This window comes from Gymnogyps californianus, chromosome 6 (assembly GCF_018139145.2).
Source record: "Gymnogyps californianus isolate 813 chromosome 6, ASM1813914v2, whole genome shotgun sequence".
Taxonomy (NCBI): domain Eukaryota; kingdom Metazoa; phylum Chordata; class Aves; order Accipitriformes; family Cathartidae; genus Gymnogyps; species Gymnogyps californianus.
Window position 1 is genome coordinate 34,498,696 of NC_059476.1, and position 22,795 is coordinate 34,521,490.

At 37.8% G+C, this 22,795-nt stretch overlaps 1 protein-coding gene across 1 annotated transcript in view; it reads left to right on the forward strand.

Annotated features, from left to right (window-relative positions):
- CABCOCO1 (ciliary associated calcium binding coiled-coil 1) overlaps positions 1 to 21,888 on the forward strand; it is a 61,926-nt gene extending 40,038 nt beyond the window's left edge. The window contains exons 6-8 of the mRNA XM_050899153.1: positions 18,138 to 18,260; positions 18,667 to 18,807; positions 21,534 to 21,888. Of these exons, the coding sequence (XP_050755110.1) occupies positions 18,138 to 18,260; positions 18,667 to 18,807; positions 21,534 to 21,611 (342 nt within the window). The 3' untranslated portion in view covers positions 21,612 to 21,888. The remainder of the gene's footprint in view (positions 1 to 18,137; positions 18,261 to 18,666; positions 18,808 to 21,533) is intronic.
- The last annotated feature ends 907 nt before the right edge of the window (positions 21,889 to 22,795 follow it).

A 22,795-nucleotide genomic window follows, 5' to 3' on the forward strand; every position in this document is an offset into this window, starting at 1 on the left:
TAATATACCATGTCCTGTTGGCCCTTTAAACAGGGGACTGTGGGTTGCTCTGGGAATTGTGAATTAGACACTAAAGTTTTTCAGTGCTCGATTGCCATTTTAATACATTTACCACTTTGCAGACTATAACATGAATTGTTCTTGTTCCACTTCGTGGTGAACACATACAACTAAAAAGACAACCTGCTTTCTTCCTTAGCACTTATCTGTTAATGTACTACCAATTTTAGAAGCAAAATTAATTGCTTAATCAGATAGGTGTCAAAAACTCCAACCTATACAGAAATACAGAATTTTATTTTTTATATTTATTTTCGCTTTTCTCTTTCTGCCAAATCAATTGGGGAAGAATGGATGAAGAGTAAAGAAAAGGCAGCATGATTGTTAACAAACTGAACCCTGCTCTGTGGAATTCAGTTGTATAAAAGGCCATTTTTATAGATTTGTGCCACTTACAGGATTCTGTGTGTCAAGTCCAGTAGGATCAGTATGGCAGGGGGAATAAATAAAGGTTGTCATTAAGAGTACACTAAACTTGCCTAATGCTACAATAAACAGTAGTGGTGCAGCAGGGTATTGCAGCTTCATTTTTACCTAGGGGTCAGATTGACTCTGTCAACTAGTTCCCTATTAAGACCCAATTTACTTGGGCTGCATAAAAACTTCCATGTGACGCTAATATTCTGTTGAACTCTATCTTCAGGGAACAGTAATTTCTACTCATCAATGACATCTTGAATTTGAAAATTAAAGAAGTTGTTGAGATGGAGACTTTTGGACAAATTCAGCATGGGATAACCCATGAGAAGGCTTTTAATGTCTGTGCTGCTTTTACTGCTGTCAGGTATAAATTTTGAGTGTGCAGTTAGGATTTAGAATCCAATTCAGGTATCCTCAACCCACTGTACCCCAAGTAATTTCAGGGGATCTACTAGGATTGTATCTAAAATAGACACTACGTTACCATGGTATGTAATGGTAGCAAAATTGGGCCTCAAACTGAAAATTATTAAATTCAAAAATATTCTTGCAAAAATGCAAACATCCCATATTTGCAGTTGTATAAAATACTTCTATAGCTTTGTGATGTGTGTGTATGTATAAGTAGAGTAGAAAGAGCTGTATTAGTTCATCTTGTGGATCATTCCCAAATAAGACTTCATATTCAAAGCATTTTAACTAATTTTGCTTTGTATTTTCTGTAGTAAATTACGGAGCCTAGTTAGTTTTCAACATCAAGAGAAGGTTGCTGCAGTATTTCTGCAATATAACAGGAATTATATTTGTTAATATACTTTGGGAGCATTTAAATTCTAATCACGCAGACAAAAGGAAATTTCAAGTAATGGCAAGTAAATTTAAATTACACAACAGTAAAGACTTTCATACCTTTGAAAATATTTCAGCACTGGCTTTTTTTTCACTCACTTTGATTATCCATGATCACAGCAGCAGAATTCTATTGCTGTTGCCATAATTTCTAAAGCATAACTGTGCTAACATGAAATATGTATACATAGGTACATTTGCCAACTTGTTTTAATTTTTTCATTCGCTTTCCACCTCATGTACTGGGAGGGGCTGCTGATCAGTACGCTGGCTGAAGGAAAATGCAGAATTGTTGCAGGAGACAATGGAGAAACATTTCTGCAACATTTGCAGAAAAAGTAAGCTTTTTTACTGTGGTTTCAGAGTGAAGAAAATTAGGATTCCGTCCCATAAAACCTGCCTCTTAGACCTCTGGGATCCCTCAGTATGCTAGCCAGCATTTGCTGGCCATGCACTGTGTAAGAGAGTATTTTTATGCCACGTAAACTTGCCAGCTTTGCACCCATTGAACATTACTCTGGATCAGGCCTCGTAAGCTATGTGTGTCTAGTAATCCAATTCATATAGCTTGGCTCCTCCTGCAAGCTGGGTCTCGGCTAAGATAGAAAAATGCAATACAGGACACTTAGTGACTGTGGAAGGGAGGAAGATTCTGTCCAAGGAAGCATTTACCTACCCTTCTCCAGCTTGATGCCCTCCTGCCATGAGACTTTCCACCTCTTCAGCAGCACCTGCTTATTGTAAAAATGAGAAGGGAGAACTAAGCACCACTGTGACCAAAAATAGAATTGCCCAATTTTTTTTTATTGCCCTGTTTAACCTCTGCTCTTTTAATCATATGCACAGCAGGAGAAAGGGGATGTGCTTTAACAACTTGTCAGGTATTAAGCAGTGCAAATTTTTAGCTAGAAATCATGCTATCAGTTGGAAGTAAACAATAAGGCCACATATATTTAATTTTTAATAAATTTTGAGTAATGCTATTCTTTTAATTACATTAATCAGGCAGGCTCCAACACTGCAAGCCTTAGGGCTTGAAGTGCAATTTCAATGCTTTGTAATAAATTTGCCAAACTTTGGAAAAAGATTAAATGGCTTAATATTAAACATTTGCTTGATTTAAATGTTACTAACCCATGCACTTTATAATTCATATTTTTTCAGTACAATGTACTGCCACAGCAGAACGATCATAATAGTAATTGTGAGTAAGCGTTCCTTTTGCACACAGGTTTTGCTTATAAACTAGATGAATAAAGGGGCCCGGAGTATCAAGGGAATGCTAAAGATCTGCAGAGCCTTTTGCTTCAAGGTCATTGGTTCAAGCACACATCATTTGAGACAGAAAGTTAACATCTGACTGCTGCTTCATAATATATATGAAATGAGTTAGTGGTGTCAGTGGAGACAAGGAAAGGATACAACCAGTTTAATAACAAGAAAAGAGGTAGGACTAATGCATAGGTCCAAAAAAGAGGAGGAATCAGGAGATACCCAATTTACCAGGCTCCTGTCTTCCTCTGTGTGCAGTCCTACAGGGCTGTATTCATTCTTCTGTCTGGAAAGGTTAGAAAGGTTGTACCCACCCTACTTGGTCTCATTTGATGTCATAAGCTTAATGGGGTTGAGCTGGGTAAATACTAGGTCCGAAAGGGTCCAAGGAAAATTCAGGTAGAAGATGGTTTGATGATGAAGTAATAGTGATCCTGGTTTGATGCTGCTAGGGCACTGCACAACAGGCTCTTTGAAGGAAGCTGCAAAACTGCTATCCTGACCACTTGTCATTACCTCAAGCATATAAATCACAAGCAGAAAACTGTTGGCCATGGTGTCCTCGTGACTGCCTTCCAAGTGAGTAATTACAGCCTGCCAATGTTAATTCCCCAGTAAAGTTAATCGAATGAGGTACTCTCTCTTTTGATCAGTTGTGCGGTGTTATTGTTGTTTAAGGCGTTTTTAAAGAAGTAGTTGCTTTTCAGTGATGTGATCCCTTTACGTGAGACCTCTAAGAAGATTAGGTGTCTTTAGAGGAAGGAGTGTGTGTAACATGGCAGTGATTTTTATTAGCCATTTCGTATTTAGTCATCGAAATGAAGTAAATTGCTTCTGTCTACTGTTGCAAAAAGTGCATTATTCCCTTTTGTTGCATGAACCACTGAGATTTTAAAGGGTACTGTTCTGCAGCTGTCTTTTCTCTTCCTTTGGTCTTGTAGTTTGTTTTGAAATCTGGGCTGAGACTCTGAGACTGGACCCAGGATGCCTTTGCTCAATGTACATGGTTTTTAGTGAAATAAATTATTTCAACCATTGTAAAAGAGCCCTATGACTTCTCCTCCTTTCCATAGTGCCTTTAGTTATGAATGTATACAAAAGTAAAAAAAAAAAAAAAAGTTTCACATAAGTAGTCACTTTATTAATAAGCTCCTTAAAAACATTTTACGAGTAAGAAGGGAAATAAGGTGAGAAAGACCAGAGAAGGAGAAACTCAGCCTTCTAGACAAGGGGAGATAGAAAGGAGTTTGTGGGAAAAATATAGAGATATGCAACCCCAGCTTGGTTTGGTTTGTTTCTTTTGCCCTTTAGCCCTTGTTACTTGTATACTAAAGTTTTTATACCTTTGGAAGAAGTTTCATTCACAGGTTTTTTATGGTTTTAATATGTGTATACATTGAAAATATTTAGTCATATTTTATATTCAGTGTGGGATTTTCTTTTTATTCGAACACTTGTCTGGAGAAGAAAGCATTTTTTTAAGAACTCTTACCCGTCTGAGCCATTGAATTACTCTAACGTAGCAATTTTTAATTTATAGGTGGTTTCACTTAATTGTAATGGGGAAACACCACTGGAAGTTTTTGTAATAGAATTTTATGAATGCAATTGTGGTTTACTTGTAAATAAGTATGTGATGCTCAGTGAAAGGATGTCTGGAACTTTCCTGAATTTTTCATTCAATAACCTTAGCCCACGTTTGGTTTTGTGAGGAAAGTGAAGTTCCAAGTATTTCATTGAAGAGGATAGATGTCTTTTTGAGTTAATATGTCAAAAGCTTCTTTATAAAAAATACATTTCAACCTCTAGGTATTCACACATTGCAAGAGTCATATTTCTTTTCATAAAAGATTCCATCTAAATTCACATCGTAACTTTATTTTTGGCAGCGACAGTTTAAAACCTAATCAGGGTTGAAAAAAGGAAGGAGTCGGAGGTCAAAAATCAGATATTTTTGCAGTAGTCCAGGGGGAAACGTGCATAGTATATGTCAGTGCTCTTCCTGAAAGAAAACATGGTAATTAATCCCTCACTTTGCACCTTGGGTTTTTTGCCTCCAAATTTGAATACAAAACTTTTTTGACATAAAAATCAATTAGTATTTTAAATTGTTGTCATCTCTGTAAGAAAATGACACAGACTTGAAGTAATTTAAAAAAAAAAATAATTCTTCAATCACAAGTTATGGCAACCTGCGATATTTGGTTGGAGGATTTTTAGGGTTTGAAAGAAAAAAATGGATCCAACAGAACTTTTACATTTCAAAATATTAGTGCATCAGCTTTATTGGAAAAGGCTGAAATTGTTCAAATGACCTCAGTAAAACAATTTGGACTACGATTCCCGGAATGCTCGTGAAGCTGACATGTCTACATGTTCTTAAAAAGTCATAATCCATCATTCTGATGCTAGATCAATGGATTATGACTTTCTGATGTCAGATCTGTGAATTAAGGCTTTTTTGAGTACAGCCTGCTATCCAATTATTGCCCCTATTCATATATTATAAATCATTATTCCTTCACCAGGTAGTCAGCAGTTTCTATTTCCTAACGTTTCAGAGCCTTCTTTTTTTAGCCATTGTGGCGCTCCCATTGAGCAATCAAAAACAGAGTGCTGACCTGAAAAATAAAGCTTCTATCACAGCAAATTGTTTAGAGAACAACATTCATTTCTAATTCTTGTGGTTTCTGTTGAAATAAAGGGAATTAGATTAGACTGAAACAAATCTCATCCCCTTCCTGCACAAACAAGCAATATAATAAATTAGCACAAAAGTTGTTGGCGTGTATTGACTTCATTTTTAAGCGCTCATGCCTGAGTTTCTTAAAAGTGATGCTTTCTTCTGATAAGTTGATTTTTTTTATATGAAGACAGATTGGCTTCTGATTTAAAGCTGAAATTTGCCAGCGTGCTACCTTAAGTGATTGTGTCTATTAGGTGCTGTTAAACTGAAGTTCCTTTGAATGAATTATTTATAGAGTAATAAACTTGCTTCTAATGCAATGGAGTATATGATAAAAGTAGAAGATGCTTTACTGTAACCAGTTTAGGTGTGTCAAATCAAAATGCATCTTAAACAACTTTATTAAAAGATATTCAGAAAAAGAAGAGCTATTTTAGGACCTATCATGCATCCAGAGAAGTCATTAAATGAAATGTAATCATGCTATGTTGGAGAGTTATCTCAACAGATTTCTCAAGCTAAGGGAATTTAGGTCTAGTCCATATGTGGATGGAAAAAATCAATAGTATGATCTTGTTGTTGTTTTTCATTTCATTTTGCTGTACTGATAGTTCTTCATTAGGATGCAGTTTTCACACTAGACGGCTGTGCATAAAATATGTCCAGTCAGTACATTGCTAGCAGAGTTGTTGTCAAAAAGGATGGTAATCGATGAAAGGGTGGTATAATGAATGTGGTAGAATTTGTCCTTTATTAACTATTTGTTCTAGTCCTATGTCTGTCGTGAGAGAGCTGCCACAGTGCTGGCTTGTGCCTCAGTTTCTCCTTTGGGTGGCCACATGGATTCTGAAATCTGTGCCCCAAGGACTGTTTCCGTGGCACTTTCCTGAAAATCAGATTTGTGTATCTCGTGTTACCCCTGTTGCTATTCAGTCAAGGATGCTATCTGAAACCACACAAGAAGGTTAATGTTGTATTTTGCATGTTCTGTCATCAAGTAGTCGTGGGGGTAATGCTTTAATATGCTGTAGTTTAATTCTTCTTAAGGGAAGACATTGTCTTGGCGTATTCATCTCATTCCTTATTGTCTATTTCAGGAGCTCTGGACATTAATGGCATCCTTGCTTTCACCTTCCTTTTCCTGTTCTCTCTTTTACATTTTCAAAATTTGGCCATAAAGACTTCCAGGGTGCTGCAGAGTGTTAGAAAGAGCCGGTTTGTTGGGAGAGCATGGAAATAGATATTCTAGGAATGCTTCTGGAGAAAACATGATTTCAAGGGTGAGTACCAGCACAGGGATGGAACCACCGGCGGGGCTTCAAAACCTTTCTTGGTTTAGATAGCTTTCCAATGTGATACAGCTTTAGAGCCCGATTCTGCTGATGGGGAGTCTAGCGAAGCTCCTTCTGCCATCCACGGAAGTCGGCTCCAACCCATTTTCAAATTTCCTGTTAAATGCAGTTGCCCACTAGATGGAGACATACTATTTTATACATTAGTCGATATACAGATGGTGATCAAACCCACCAGCTGCTGCCTGCTCTTTCCGGGCACCTCGCCAAGTTCCTGGCAGTATGTTGACTGGGAAGCAGACAGTGACACACTTTGATCGAAAAGCTTGTATGATGATTTTTTTTTGTTGTAATATTATTGTTTTTTTAAAAAAATGATAAAAGAGATCAAGATGTGTATCTTGATCAAAGGGTACTGCTGTCTGCTTCCCCATCAGCAACTTCTAATTTATAGAAATCAGATTGCGTGGAAAGCAATCAGTAAAGGTTTGAGGTCTTTCTTGTTCTCACTGCCAAGACATGCTGACAAGTGAGAAAATTAAAATCAGAGAAGGTAGGGAAAGAACTAGTAAAACACTGGTTGAAATATAATTATTTAAAGTTCACGATTTTAATAATTTTAGGGATGTAAAAAAAATCCGGTTGAAGTGCTCAAACTGGCTATCGCTTGTATTGTAAGAGCACCTTAAGATCTTTCTCTGATGGAGGATGTTGCTTTGAGACTAATTTACCATTGAGAGACAAATATATCTGTTAAGTTACTTGTTGTCACGGAGAAATAACCTGTCTCTGGTTTTGGGGCCAAGCTTTTCAAAGGTATCTCCTATCAGTTCTATTTCTTCCACATGGAGCTGTGCATTCAGTATGATTTATTAGGGTGTATACATGATATAATGAACACCTGCAAAGAACACTTAAACCAGTCAGTCTTATAAATGTGAAGATAGTGTGTGAAGAGGGACTATACTGAAAATTTGTCTATTATATTTGGTAAGGTCTTTTCTCTTTAGGGTCTCTAGTAGGGTCTTTTTTCAGCTCTTGGTATCGATTCCTTCTTTAGAAGTCATTTTTTGTTTTGGATTTTTTAGTCCTTCTAGGCTTAAACAACAATTAGCTGTTACAGATATATATATATATGTGTGTATACATATGGATTGTGTCAGCTGGAGAAAGACTGTGTTTTGGTGCATAGGTGAATATTTCTGGCCAACATAAAAACACAAACCCAGCGGCAGTGGTGAGAGTTGCTTCACATTCTGCCAAATGTTAAAATCAAAATAAAGAATCATATGACAGGAGGACCTAGGATATGTGACATTTTGTCTAGATGGAGCAAGGGATTATAGGAGGGAAATAGCCTGACATAGATAAGGTAGTGAATAGGGCCCACCTCCAGAAGTCTTCAGAGTGCCATCTTTGATACAATCTTCGGGTTATGAATCTGTTGGAAAAATAAGTTAAAATCTTGGTTTGGTGACAAGAGATACTGTTGGAGCCACACTAGACATTCAGCTGCTTCATGCAGTCTGGCACGCTTGGCAGTTGGGGCCAAAGGGGAGTTTGAGACTAGAATAATAAGTGTACAGTTCAGCATTGCACTCTGCTACCGGAGTGGTGAAGATGGATCTGTTCAGCCTCACTGCCTCTCCTCCATGTGTGAGACATTCGACTCTGTTGTTAGCTACTTCCCATCGCTCCTGCTCTCTTCCTCTGCACATTGACCCACGCCTTTCCCTGAGCTACTACATAAGTCTTTCCTTCCACAGGACCAATTTAATTCCTCTGTCCCCATCCACCCTGCCTTTCTCTCTATTGCCAGCTGAGCTTTCCAGCCATTAGTGATTTTTCTACCCTCTCCTCAACTTCTCTGCTTGGCAATCCAGATACATTTGATGTTCCTGATAGGTGTTTTCTTCTGAGGGTTAGATCGAAAGACAGGAGCTTCAGCGTAGGCAATGTCACGTTTCTGGGTATAGCTGTGCATTCTTAAGAGAAGATGCTGCTGTTTGGCATTTGCTCCCTCTTGGTACTTATGATGTTGCTATTTAGGAAAGGTGCCGGGGAAAAGGTGCTGCTAAAAGGAATAAATAGATAAATCCCTTTGACATCATTGCTTCATTTTTTTCCATTAAAAGCTGACACATTGTCTTTATCTCATCAGGCAAACTGTGTGCAAACTTTATGATCACATTGTCTTTGCCTATTCTTGTAGAACAGTTTCTCAGAAAGACAAAACACAAGGGGAGGAAAGGAAAGCTTATAGTGTACGAGTCAACCCGGTACCTTTCGTATTCACTTATTCTGTCGCCGACTCAAGATTTTCACTTCGACGTTTGAAGTGTTTGCTCTTGATCCTGACTTGTGTTAAAATTCTGTGTGATTGTGGAAACCATTTCTGAACAAATGTCAGATTTTTGTTGGTTTTGTTACCTCTGTGTGTGGTAATTTTCTAAAACATGAAGTTAACTTAGAGTTTTTATGGGATAAGGAGTTAAGTGAGTGTCGGTTTGTTGTTTTATTTTATTTGGGGAGAAATTATTGAGTAGAAATGCTTGTTTCTTCTCTTGCTTTGTTTAAACAAATTTTGAAATATCCACATTGGATTATACGATTTGTCATGAGCTTCCTAACAAGTCAAAGCAGAATGAGATTTATGTGCTTTTTCACCAGAAACCATTTCATGCCCCAACAGAAATGGAAATTACTCTTCTCAGAAACCTTCCAAGTCGAAGTGGGAGGAGATAATCTGTAAGGAGATGTTACCTTCTCAAAAACAACCTCACATCATCCAAGGTGTGGTTGGCTTTGGCAGTTTACCAAGAGGAAATTTAGTAGATTTCAAATCGCCCACCAAGCCAAGCTATGCTGAAACAAAGCTTTGTTTAACTCCTGCATTCACCAGACTAACCCTGCCACTATCCACAACTGCATTTTTATTTAACGTGAATGACAGTATTATAAGATAGAGTTAAAACTAACCCCAGCATTCAAGCTGAGATCCAGTATAAACAGATTTATGAACATGTACTGTAATAAGGAGAGCCTGTTTACAATGGAGTATGAAATTCAAGTGTCATATAAGGAAGTGGTGGTTTCTTTTGACTAACAGGCTATGGTTAGAATACTGCAGATTTAAGTTATATAGAAAAGCAGTTATAAAGAAGTACTGATATCTTAGACTTATGTGGGGGTTTGTGTGTACTGTTCTGGTGGTAAAATAGACTAGTTTCACGCAGAGAGGTGACTGAAAACTGTAACTCTGAAATTTGAGAGAAAAAATTGGCTTACTTCTCCATTCCCAAATTGGGAAATGTATGTTAATAACTTAATTTTGATTATAAAAACATGAAAAATAAGTCCCTAAAATAGTGTCGAGTCAATTTTCTGATAAAATGAATTTGTTTTCCTATTTGTGATTAAAATGACCTACAGTAAGATTTTTTTTTTTTTGATCTAGGTGTTAATTAAAAATATGGAAATGGATTTAAAAAACATTGCAGTTCACAGTGGAAGAATTACCATAACTGATTTGTTCTCAGAGCCATGCCTGTTTTAAGATGTTTTTAAGATGTCTAAGTTACTGATTGTTTTTCTGCATGATTGTTTCCAAAGCAAAATGTGATTCCAATAAAAACAGTAATTGAATTTACAGTCCACGGGAAAAATTGTTGTTTTAACAGAAACTTACACATTCAGGCAAAGACTTTATGTTTTAGGTCTAATAACAAAGAACACAAGCTCCCCATTTTTATGTGACCGTATATCCTGAAAAGTTTTCTAATGTAGCATATTTTTAAAAATCTATATTGTAGTTTTTAAATTGTGTGAGCAATTTTTTTTTCCTCTTAGCTCAGAATCAATATTCTTTAGGTTGTTTTTTTTTTTTAATGCAACCTTTTAAATGTTAGAGCAGCTTTTTTCTCTAGCATCAGCTAGGGGTGAATCAATATAGACAAGCTTATTCGCATCTAATGCACCTGATGACTAGGTGGAGTTTAGAGAGAGCTCGTTCCTTTGTCATTTGGTGGTGCAGGAATGCACAGAGTATGGGGCAGTTGTGCAAGGGGCTTGTCCGTGACCAGTCTTGCATGGAGAAAACGCTGGTTTCAGAGGAAGTGGCTAGGAAGGGAAGGCTGTTCAAGAGTGGCAGCAGACAAAGGCAGGAGGTGGGACCTCTGTCCAACTTGAGGCAGTGATTACACATTACTGTATCAACAGCAAAAGATTATTTTTCTGCTGTCAGACTTTCTCAGCAGGAGCTCCCAATCACTTCTTGAACCCTTTTTGGTTTGGAAGTTTCTTTTAAGGTTTTCCTAGTTTTTGGGGAATCTTCTTGGTGCCTTTCTTTCACATACATTGTAGTCATGTTTCGATAAAGCCTGAAGACTGTGCTTACTGAACTAAGAGAAATCTGGTGGGGTAACACGCAGCTCCCTAGACACATGCCTGCTCTAACTGGTGCGTACACAGCGTGAGACATGCCAGAGATAGACATACATGCTGGAGATAGGCATGTCTACATTAGCGGTTTTTTGGCAGTCTTAGGGCTGACCTAAAGCCCTGTGGAACAGTAATAGTTGGTGAGACCTTGCTGCATCTCAGATGTAACACCTGGAAAAAACAGCCCGAGATAGTGCCAACAGCCATCTGACTTTTACCGTGCACGCTCAGGGCTGCAGGAGGAACACGTGGTGCTGTTAATCCCTGCTGAGTTTCTACAGTGGTCCTTTGAATAAAAAAGGGAGTATTTCATATTTCCCAGCACCAGGCAAACCGGGGAGCCTGAGTGAGGAACCCAGCTTTCCTAGGTTCCCTGTATAGTCAATGGGAGAGGTAACAGGCTGTGCTTGCTGTGGTCCAGGGCAGGTATATTAAGCAATTGTTAGGTTCTTAATTTATCTTAGTTGCTCTGACTGTCTCTCAGGAGATGCAGTCTTCTTTGCACTTACTACAAGGAGGGGTTTAGGGGGTTGACAAAGCCCCTAAAGCAGGTGTGATGAATACCATCCCCCTAAGCAATTTAATTCTTATAGGCCATTTTGTTGCCAAAGGCACATGCTCTCATGCAAATTGATTTTCTGAGAGTATGAGACTGCAACAAGTCTTTATAAAATGTATGAAGCCTCCTCCCAGAAGGAGGTACCAAAATGCATCTGGCCAAGTATGCCTTCACATTTTTATCATAATGTTTTCAGCATTCGTATGAGATCTTTCCTGATTAAATGATTTGGAAATAGAGATGTACAACGAAGAAATGTAAAGCTCTGGCCTGGTAAGGTGTATGCCACCAAAATATTAGGCTGCCTGTTGTGCATTGGGTTCAACAGAACCTACTTTTGTAGTTTTCTAATGTGATCACATGACTAATAAAAAAAAGCCTTACTTTTTTTTAATATTTGTAGATCCAGCTAGGTGGTTACTGTGGGAAAGGTTCTTGTGGTTTTGGGGGTTTTTTTTAATGGCTTTAGATCCCTGTTGAGTATAATTGTACAGCCAGAATAGGAGCTGCCTGCTCTTTACCTGTTTGATGGGTGCCCTTGAATTGGAAAGGGGAGGTTGGCACTTTGAAAAGTCTTGACATGCAAGAGTTGCACTTTCAGGTACCAAAAAAAATCCTTCACCCCTCCTCAAAATCTGCATGCATTGTTTTTAAAAGGGTTTTGTTAACCTCAAGCATTTAAAATGGTGGGACAGATCCCAAAAAATCATGAGTTGCTTAAAAATAATTGTTGTTTGGTTCCTTTTGCTTGCAGTCTAGTTTTTGAGCTTTCAAGATTTATGTTTTCAATCTTTCATCTGCAACCATAAGCGCTAGACACTAACTTTATTTTTAAATGAAAGCTGAGATTCTCTTGTAATCCCATAACTCTAGGAGATTTGGCAATACTAAACACAATGTGAATTTAGAGCGACCATTCCAAGGTGAATCATTTAGTGATGTGTCCTCAGCATGAAAGCCAACTGGGGATTTTTTTTTTTTGGATGTCTCTTATTTTGTCTTTCTAAATAATCTGCGAATTGGCAGTAATAATTGGAAGCTTGGTAAAAGCAGAAGTAGATGACTGCAGCCCAGTAAAATGGGTTGGTTTTTTTTTTTTTCTGGTATATTAGGATATTCTTACAGAATCTAGGTATTAAGGGCATTCTGCATTAAGATATCTCTAGAGAGGAAGGCTTTGGTTGTTTTTGTAGAAGCACCCTTTTCTTCTCAGTCGAGCATTAAAATTGGCAGCAGTTCCTGGAGTAGCAAGAAAATCCTGGTTGTTGCCCTCATATAGTTACTGAAAACAGTAAGAGGATATGTAAAAGCTTTAACTCCGAGGAAAAATATTTATAACTGTGGCAGTGTGTTTCCTTACAATAATTTATGGGCAAAATGTAGGAAAGGAGGAACAGAAGCTATAAATAATATTCCGTATGTAAACATAATGGCAGTAGCAAATTCTTTTTATTTAAAAATTAATATTGATGTTCATTAATATAAATTACCACATTTCAGATGACTCTGATGTCCTTGAGGCCAGATGTCACTGACTGATTTACAGCTTCCTGGGGGGAGGAGTAGATCCTGTTTTGTCAATGTAAGCACCAAATTGCTTCAGATAGCTATTTTGGACTAGATTAATTACTGATGTATTGTCAACAAAGTTGATTCACATCTCAGCTCAGAAACATGGAAAACTCTCTTTAAAAAGTATTAACTTGAATTCTGAAATGCAGGAAAAAGAGCATAAAGTATACCTTCGACTTACTGAACTTTTGTCTCATTTAAGGAACAGTGGTTTGAAAACTCCTGCCCAGGAACATGCACACAGAATTTCCATGTGCATCATTAGCAACTGGGGAACATACTTCAGAGGCCAAGTGTAGTCCCTCATTGATCTTAATTCTACTTTAAATATTAATACAAATGTGTACAGTGAAGGCGTTCAGAAGGAGGCTCTGCCATCTTAGTCACACTGCACAGATCATATATCTGGATTAAGTTTTTGAGAGCTTCATAATATCCTTCGGTCCTTTGGACCTTGTGTATAGCATTGGTGCAAAATAGGATGGCAAATGTATTTGTAGAGCTATCAGCAGCCTCTCAGAAACCTCCTGTGGGAACGCTGGTGGGCGATGCCTCAGAAGGCAGGTAGGGTGGATTTGCTGTGTTTGCACATGCTGGCAGGTTAAAGAGGGAAGGGAAAAAAAAGGCAGACTGGTTTGAGTCAGTGTGAGACAGTGCATCTCTGTCCATTAGTTATTCATTCAGATTCAACCACATGAAATACAGGCAGCTAACAAACCATATCTTGTAAATGCCTTTTATTCCAGCAACTGAAATTCAGCACATTTGTAGGTGTGGAGCTGGGCATGCTTAGCATGAATGGCAAACTAATGTAAATCCTGTATTAAATCTTTTGTTTCATAGCAAATCTCACGTATATATAAAAGAGAAGTCAGTGGAGGTCTCTGGTAGCATAAGGTCCTGTGGCATACGATTAGAAACTACACAGATTATATGAATATAGAGAATAACACACAAAGAACACCCTTTTTTAAATGCATCTGTCATTCATATGAAATCAAATCCATATCCATTGAAAGGCTTTGAAAGATGTTACAAGGCTTTAGAAATGGTCCATGCTGAACACGGGATATTTTTCCCAATCCTTATAAATGATTATTTTCCTATGTTTGGTAAGTTTAGCTACAGAGAATTTATGTTAAGACTCTGTGGAGAGGAGTACAGAATTTCAGATAATGTTAAGCTGAAAAGGTGGTTTTAAAATGTTGCTATGATACAAAAGCCTTGTATCAAAGAGGCAAATACACCACCCCCTCAGTCTCTTTTCTCATTTATGAAATAAGTAAGCATAAACTATAAATTCTAATTTTCAGCAAGTATGTCAGTAAATCCAAACTGACCTTGACCTTAGCTTTGCTAATTTCCGAACTCTGATATTTATTCCCAGAGTAGATTGTTTCCCTTCATACCATGTGCATAAATACTGCAAACCTTTCCAATGACTTGAATTAGAGTGTAAGTAAATAGCTGGTTTTAATCTACATAATATTTTGAGAGCAGACGTTCTGTGCTATGACTATTAAGATATACCCAGCAGCCATTTGTATAATACTAAAACCTCTTACATATATTATTAAAAGTAATGCTATCAGCCAAGGCTTGTTTTATGCCACAGAAACTTAAATAATAAAATACAGTGTGGATAAAATCTGCAATAATAGTAACTTAAGCAAAATTAATTTAAGTAACAGATAACATCTGGGGGAAAATGTAATGGTATATTGGTAAGTTATGCAAAGCTAATTTTATAATAACTACCACATCTGTGGAACTCATTTATTAGAACGCTTTACCAATCTTCTTTCCTGCCATTATTCTGTTTTAGAAATTTTCCTGTGTACTATTTTATTGTCTTTGCCTACATTTGTAAAAAGGTAATTTGCTAGCTCTGAACAACAAGAAAAGTATGTGGGTGTATGTACAGAACAACATGACACTTTTTATACTTACCTCTCTTCATGCACACTTTTGCTAGAAAGAATTCCAGAGAAAATTTGTGGCATGGGGCTGTACATTGAGAGCAATGTTTGAACACCAGCTACAGTCCTCAGCTGTGACTACACCGAGGCTTGATGCAACTGGGGTGGAAAAGTAAAGGTGACGCTGAATGGTATTTCCCACATTAACCTCTGCTGAATGTTAGAGCAGCCTCTAGCCTGCTCTAACTTGTCCAGATTCAAGTGGCCTTTTGGCACCCCACTGCGGAATTAGTAAGAATATTGCATTTAACTTCTGCTCCCTCTAGTCTCTTTCGGAGCATCCTTTTATCTGCAACTGACACTGATATGCCCTCTACATTTGTGCAACTGCCTTACGATTTCTTTATGTTTGAATTCTCATAGACCCATTGGACCGCAATGTGCAGGAAAATATTGCCAATTAATTTTAAGGCATTATCATCTTGCCAAACTGTTTCTCACATTTCGATAGTTATATTGATTCAAGAGGACACTTTGAGTAATACATCTTTGTCATAGTGAATAATGCTCACATAATGACAAATCTTCAGGAATTAAAAAAAAGGAGGATGAATTTTTTAATGTAGGTCAGTGGAAGTAATTCACCATAAATTTACTCAGACTTCAGAAACTAGCAACATTTTTTAAAGCCACTGTAACTGTATAAAACATACTGTGTCTCCTTCTCTGTTCTTAAATAGATTTTACTACAGAGCCATTGGTGCTATTAAACATGAGGTTTTGTTCAAAGGAAATACAAAGGCTTAATTGTATTTTTTAAAGGAAAGTATTGCATCAGAAGGATTCATTTAAATACGTTTGTTGGCTTCGGGCTCTCACCACAATTCATTCGTTCTAATTTTCCCCTGGACTTGTTAAGGACACAATGTATAGGAAGGAGCAATGCAGAATGGCATTTTTAGGTCACTATATTTGGCTGTAAACTGTAGTACTGCTCATAAACTTATTATTACTAAACAAAATACTTCATATTCTACATTGACGTTTCACAGTCTTTTAAAAAAACTTTTGGCTGAATGTTGAGACTATTATGGCTCATTAAAGAGACTAGTTCTGCTGTAATTTAGTTATTTCTTAATGATCCAAGGGTTATTATTAGACACGGAACAGATGAGTAAAGAATGGCTCTCTTTAAAAGGACGCAGTGAAGTAAAAATATTATTCTAAAACAGAACCTCTGAAAATCTTATCCATGCTACAAAAATGTATTTGATCAGCCAGGAATTAATTTTAAAAACCCGGTCTAGTTTTTTACATTATTTCATTTTTTGAAATTTGGACCGGAGAGAATAAATGGAATAATGATTTAATCTAAGTGAAGAAAATATTTTGAGTGAATAGTTAACTAACTAACCAAAAAATGTTATTTTAAGGAAGCAAAAAGTAATTGTGAATTCTCATCCAATTCAGCTAATATTTTTTTATAAGAAAATGTAAGAAATCAGAGAAAATGGAAATATTTGCTAAATCAAAAGCGCTCTAGTTTAAAAAAAATTAGAATTTGAAAACAAGGCTTCTTTTTATTTTAGAAAGAGTAACATTTAGCTCAACTTAAGGTTTTTTCATTTTGCTGCAAAAACTAAACTTTCTGACTATTCCTTTTGTGAGTCTGTAGGCACTAGCACAGTGCTGTAAAATTTGAGTCACAAGCGATACAGGGAAATGCTTCTATAAAATCTGGTTTTCTCCTCACTTAAATTCTGGAAATCTTTCTGTCAGCCTTTTGGGTTCTTATAAACATGGGCTAATACTGTCTACCTTTTTTAGCGAGCTCACACATGACAGGGAATCTTGAAGATAATGACAGAGTCCAAACATAACTTCTGAAAAGCTTTTGGGACTACAGAAGAGTTTTTTAATGCAATAAAGTACAATGGCTAGGTCCCACTGTTTATTTTCAATTTTTGCTGTCACTTTTGCAAATGTATAGAACCTTTAATATTTTCAGCATGTTTAACTATAGTGAGTAACTAAATAAACCAAATATCAACCTAGCTATGATTTCAAAGGTATGAGGAAGTTAATTTACGGGAGCCGCAATTACCCTGATGTGAATTAATGTAGTTGACTTACACCACCCAAGAAAAATCGTGTTTGTAATAGCTGACTCAGAACTGGAACATCTGCCAGGTATTCTCGGTGGGCACTTCCCGTTACAGAGGCCCCAAACATCCCGGTTTAGTATTATACTCTGTTCCTTGCTTGTTCAAAAATGCCTTTTGGCACCCTATTTGGCATGTATGTTCTCTGTCCTCCATTTAAAAAAAAAAAAAAACGACACAAAACCTTGTCCCTTTAGAGGACGCAGGGCTGCCTTCTGCGTCACTCGCGAGAGCCCGAGCACGGACTCAGTGCTGCATCCAGCTAGTCCGGGGGGGAAAAGCCATTTCCTTGTCAGAGCATTCCTGGAGCCACAGTTCACACGGCAGCGGAATACCAGTGAGGTTCCCATGTTCACAGGAAAGACAAATAGGAGCAAGTTGATGAAGCAGCAAAACTTGGACCGTTAGCAACTCTTAAATTATAGTCACATATTAAAATATTTTTCTTAGGGCCTTATTTGATGCAGTGTCACTACAAGTTTACTCCAGCTGACTCCTTTGAGAGAATACCCTGGTGGTCAGCTGGGCCCTTTAATTCCAAAATGCAACAAGATCCCTGTTCAGAAGTGACAAATTTGCATTGGGAAGACTGCACGTTATCTAAGCTCTGTGTTTTCTAAACTTAATTATCCACATGAGTAAGAAGCTGTAGTGTTATGAAATTATGAAAATCATCTGTTCTTTCCAAGTATTATAAAGAGGGCCCCTTGAGATGCAGCTAGAAATTAAAGCTGATCTATAATCATTTTCAGTATGCTTTCCAGTTCTGAGCACCTGGATAGTAACAAAAAAGGTATTGTTTTTTGTTGTTTGCCAGCCATTTCATTTCCATTTAAAAAAATCTGCAGTAAACCTCTGAGCAATAATTAAACCTGATTATTTTTTTTTTTTTTAAAATACGGCCAGTATGTGATTGAACTTGCCCAACCTGCAGTTCCCCCCTCCCCTGCTCTGCTGGAAGAAGACATACCTTCGGATATCTGTTCGTCGTTCATAATATCACCAACAGCTGAAGAGACAGAATCTAAGGTATAGAGTTTTGTTCCTTTTTTTTTTTTTTTTAAGCTGTTTTTCTAGGAGTCTGCTACCTCATTCAGTCCCATTGGAGCTCAGCCACTAATGACATTTATTCTCTAGAATATAGCATGCATTCTCTTCTAAGATTGAATGAAATTACTTTTAATGCATTAATCAGTCAGCAGAGGACATTTATTTGAGTCAGCACCTCTGGGCTTTTGCCCCATGCAACTTCATAACCTCAGGATCTGCCTGGCCTGGGCAGTGAGAGGGAGACACTGATGGTCTCTGTCAGAGCAGGAGTTCTCAAAAGCAGGCTTCATGTGTTGTTGCAAGTCTTTGGGCTGACGCTGTTTCGTCTTGTAGAGAGCAGGAGGACATTCTAACTCACACATTTCTTGTGGTTGGTTGCTGCTAGGGGTCTGATCAAGAGGGTTACCTGGAAGAGCCCTGTCCAGAGGCAGAGTCCTTCGAGGCAGATGCTGTGGCTGGTGTCACTGCTGAAGAGCAGAAGTCCGCAGTGGGTGAAATCCCAAATGAAATTGTTGGCAACCTTGAGGTACTATTACTAGAAAGCTATTCGCTAATTCTGTCTATGGTTAATTAGCTAGCTCAGCCTTAATGAATATAAACTGTATTCATGCTAAAGCTGGCAAAAAGCACATCCATATGCTGTGAAAATGTGAATTAGCCTCTATAAATAACTCCTAGTTTAGTCAGCTTACATGTGATAAGATAAAAAATATTCAGTAATATAACAACATATATCTTCAGCATTACTATGTGTTAGGAAACACGGGCCAAATCCTGCTCTCAGTGATGTCAGTGATAAAATTCCTTTTCAGGATCAGCTGCTGTGATGGAGCATATGCAATGTGTGCTTAATATAAATTGTTAGATGCATCTATGTTACACATCGTCCAATCTGTGCCATTTCTGCCAATTCTAGACTCCATTTGGTAGGTGCATAACTATACAAGAGCTGCCTTAATGGAACAGATCAGGTTTCAGGACGTGGTCTGCAGACTCTGAGGAGTCTATGAGTTCTTTCTACGGGGTTCATGAAAGGGAAGGAAGCTATTGTCAGTGGACTTAAATTTGTTGTAGGGTGATCTGCTTCTCTACAGGGAGGTCTGTAAATTGAAACGTGGAAAGCCAGCAGAGTAGATCATTGTTATTTTGTAAACTGCTCCCTCAAGCATATGCAATTACTGAAAACAAACCAGCTAGAACTCAGTTCCACCAAGGAACTGGTGGAATGTGGTCTTATTTGCAACACCCAGGTGGCATTAGGCACTTTAAACTTCAGATACAGCACATTGGACACTGTTGACCAAGCAGCAGTTTATTAAATATCTAATATTATCTGAAAATAGTGTGATATTGATAAATTGCTTTGCATGGATTATGTATGAATGGGGAATATAAATTAGAATAATGATGTCATCATTAGATCTACCTGTTTGATTTCATATTCCATTTCAACATGTCTTTAGAAACAGGAGGGAACCTGGCCTGTGTTGTCTTATTCCTGTCCCTACCTACAGAAAAAATGAAATGCCTGGTTTTCACTTGACCTTGATTTCATTAGCATCAGTGCTAAGAGCTTTTTTTCTTTACAAAAACTGCACAGATGAGAAAAATGCTTTTTTTTTTCTTCTTTTGCAACTCTGGTTATATACACAGAAAATAATTTCCTTTTAGTTTTTAAAAGTCTTCCGCCAATGTATCTTTTTCACTTGATTTCTCAGTTTCTTGACCTCTGAGGTAATCTTATCGTTAGATTTTTACCTGATACATGGTCAGACTCATACCATTTTGTTGTTATGTGTGAACTGTGATTTCACAATCTGCATTATGTCTCCAGGGAACATAAGGCAGCTGTTGCTCTAGTTGAGTCTAGAAAATAACTTTTAGTCTGAAATCACGGTGCTGACGCTCAGTGATCACAACAGCAGCCATAGTGAAGTATGGTGGCAGCTGATTTTCACTGAAGGTAGAATCAGAGACAGAGGGATGTAAAAACTGGAGAAGAAAAGACAGCTGGGGTGGCTGGGAGAGGATTAGCCTGGAGGATCAGTGTTCCACAGCAAAGCAACTAAGTATGCATACAATGTAAAGGGATAGGGACATACTTGTTGATGCTTGAGGATGGGTTGAATATGGTGAAGGCCATCTCCAAAGGTGCAAAGTTGAGATAGAAATTCCAGCTTTTTGATGCTAATCTGAGCTGCTGATAACTTTGGAAACATTTTAGCTGTGGTTACCCATTGATAGGTTGCAGTATAGCACTAGTAGGGATTTCTAGGACTGGCAAGCCAAAAAGTTCCTAAAGTGGCAAGTTACTGCAAGCTTTTCTGGGCCAAATCCATTCCCTTTATCAAAATTACATGAAGTCCATTAAGAATGCAAGTGTAAGTTCTGGAACAGTTTATGTGGAGTCTGTAAAGGACCTTTGAGCCTGTTCCAGTTGTTTGAACAAAACTTTGCGACTCTTGGAAAGACTGCCATTGTACTCCTTCCATTTCTCATGTATTTTTGCAGCGATGAATGCTGACACTGAGAAATATACATAAATTCCCCATAAAACCCCAGTATTTTTGGCCTTTTTTCCAGTGATCCCACATTTGAAAATGCTATAGAATTCAAGATTGCTATGCATTATCACTGCCAAAGATTTCACTAAAATATGTTGCAACCCTTGTACCTTCCCCACAAATGTTACATTGTAAATTAAACACTCAATGTCTACAGCAGTCTGGATTTCCAGAATGAGATACACATTCATAATTGTGTTTGTAATTAAGAAAGACAAGCAACATCACAGAAATATGTTTTTTTATTGTTCATTTTCAGTAATGCTTTCTAATTCCAGCAATGTTTCAATAAAATGTATTACACCAGAGAACAAACATCTGCAGCAAAGGAAAGCAGTGGCAACAACCAAATCCCAAAGCAATTTTTCTGATTTGGTGTTTATTGGTAAAGGCTGTCTGAGAATACAGGCAAATTAGCCTATCTCCCAAGACAAGGTTACATGAGAAATGGCTGTCCCAGATCACTTCCTGTTCATGGCAGTCATTCCATACATCAGAATTGTGCGCAGTAATATGATAAAGTGTTATCACGTAAGTACAGGCTGAAACACCGGTATGTCTGCAAAACAGGAAGGTGTGTAGGATAATGTCTGTCTTGCTGCACTATAGCGTGTCAAAACCACAAAGACAATGTGCAGCCTAAGATAGCTCCATCATAACCACGTTTTTCTTCTGATTTTCTTTACAGGCAGAAATAAATGAAAAGCTGCGAATGCAAGAAGAAGCTTGTACTTTGAGAACAGAAAACTTAAACAATCCTAAGTAGCCAGATAAGAAAGGTGATGTTGAATTTCACAGAAATTGGACAGTAGGGGATGGCGCGCACAGAAGACTGGCTCCCTGCCTGAACGTAATTGTTTTTGTATAAAGGAAAATGGTTCTGTTAACATTTACCTAGAAATAGTTCATCCCAAATTGATAGTTCCTCAAATTGACTGTGTTCTGCCAGTGTTGTTATTTAGTTTAGACTTAAGTAGAAGATTATAAGTAGGAGGATATGGAATTAAAACATGTTGAAGTTCAGTTTATTTCTGAATAGAAGTCCTAATTTAAAAAAAAAATCGCTGTAGTGTCATTCTCTTTCCTTTTTCCAGTTGTGAAATATTTAACAGTTTCTGCTTTACACCTATGTTTTTTTTCAGGAAATTTTGCTCGAAGGAGAATACATAGAGAGAAAACAGCATTTTGAGGCACTGCAGATATAATAAGGAGAGAATTTGATTAACATGTAATTACACACTTTTCACTGTAGTTATTCATTAATAATATGTATGCTATTTCATTTCAAATTGCTTCCTAAGCTTTAAAACAAATTTAATGTCTTACACTTCTTTATTTCCACCATATTAAAGTTGCGTAAATGAAGAGTTTGCACTTTTACAGTATTCCCAAGAAGAGTTCCTTTTGATTTCAGTGGAAATTTTTCTGGAATGCATGTAACCTTTCATCTGAGAGTGTTTCCATATTTTGCCAGACATTATAGAAAAGTTTCAAACTCAAAAGGAATCTAACCAAACAAATGACCTCAGCAGAACCGGTTTAACATCTATGTTTCAAAACCGTAGCCTGTATTAATTGTTGTGTTACAGAACGCTGTGCCCTAGAAAGCGTGTTAAATACAAGCCATGCTTTCAAGCGTGAAGGCTGGACGGGATTACGCGTTTAGCGGAATATTTGAGCAACAGAACTGTTTTACTCATTACAGCTCCGTGTTTGTTTCCCACTAGGTAAGAAGCCGGGTTGTGTTTCATTTCATCCCCGTTTTTTGCGGCGGTAATGACAAACGCTTGCAAGCCTGACTCAGCCCGGTCAAAGAAAGAGAAGATGGCTGGAAACAGTTTTCCTCACCGGGCCTCGTTTGGCGGGCGAGCGGCCCAGCAGGCAGGGGCGCGCGGCCGGCCGGGGCGGGGAGCGGAGGGCACGAGCCGGCAGGGGGCGCTGCCTGCCCGC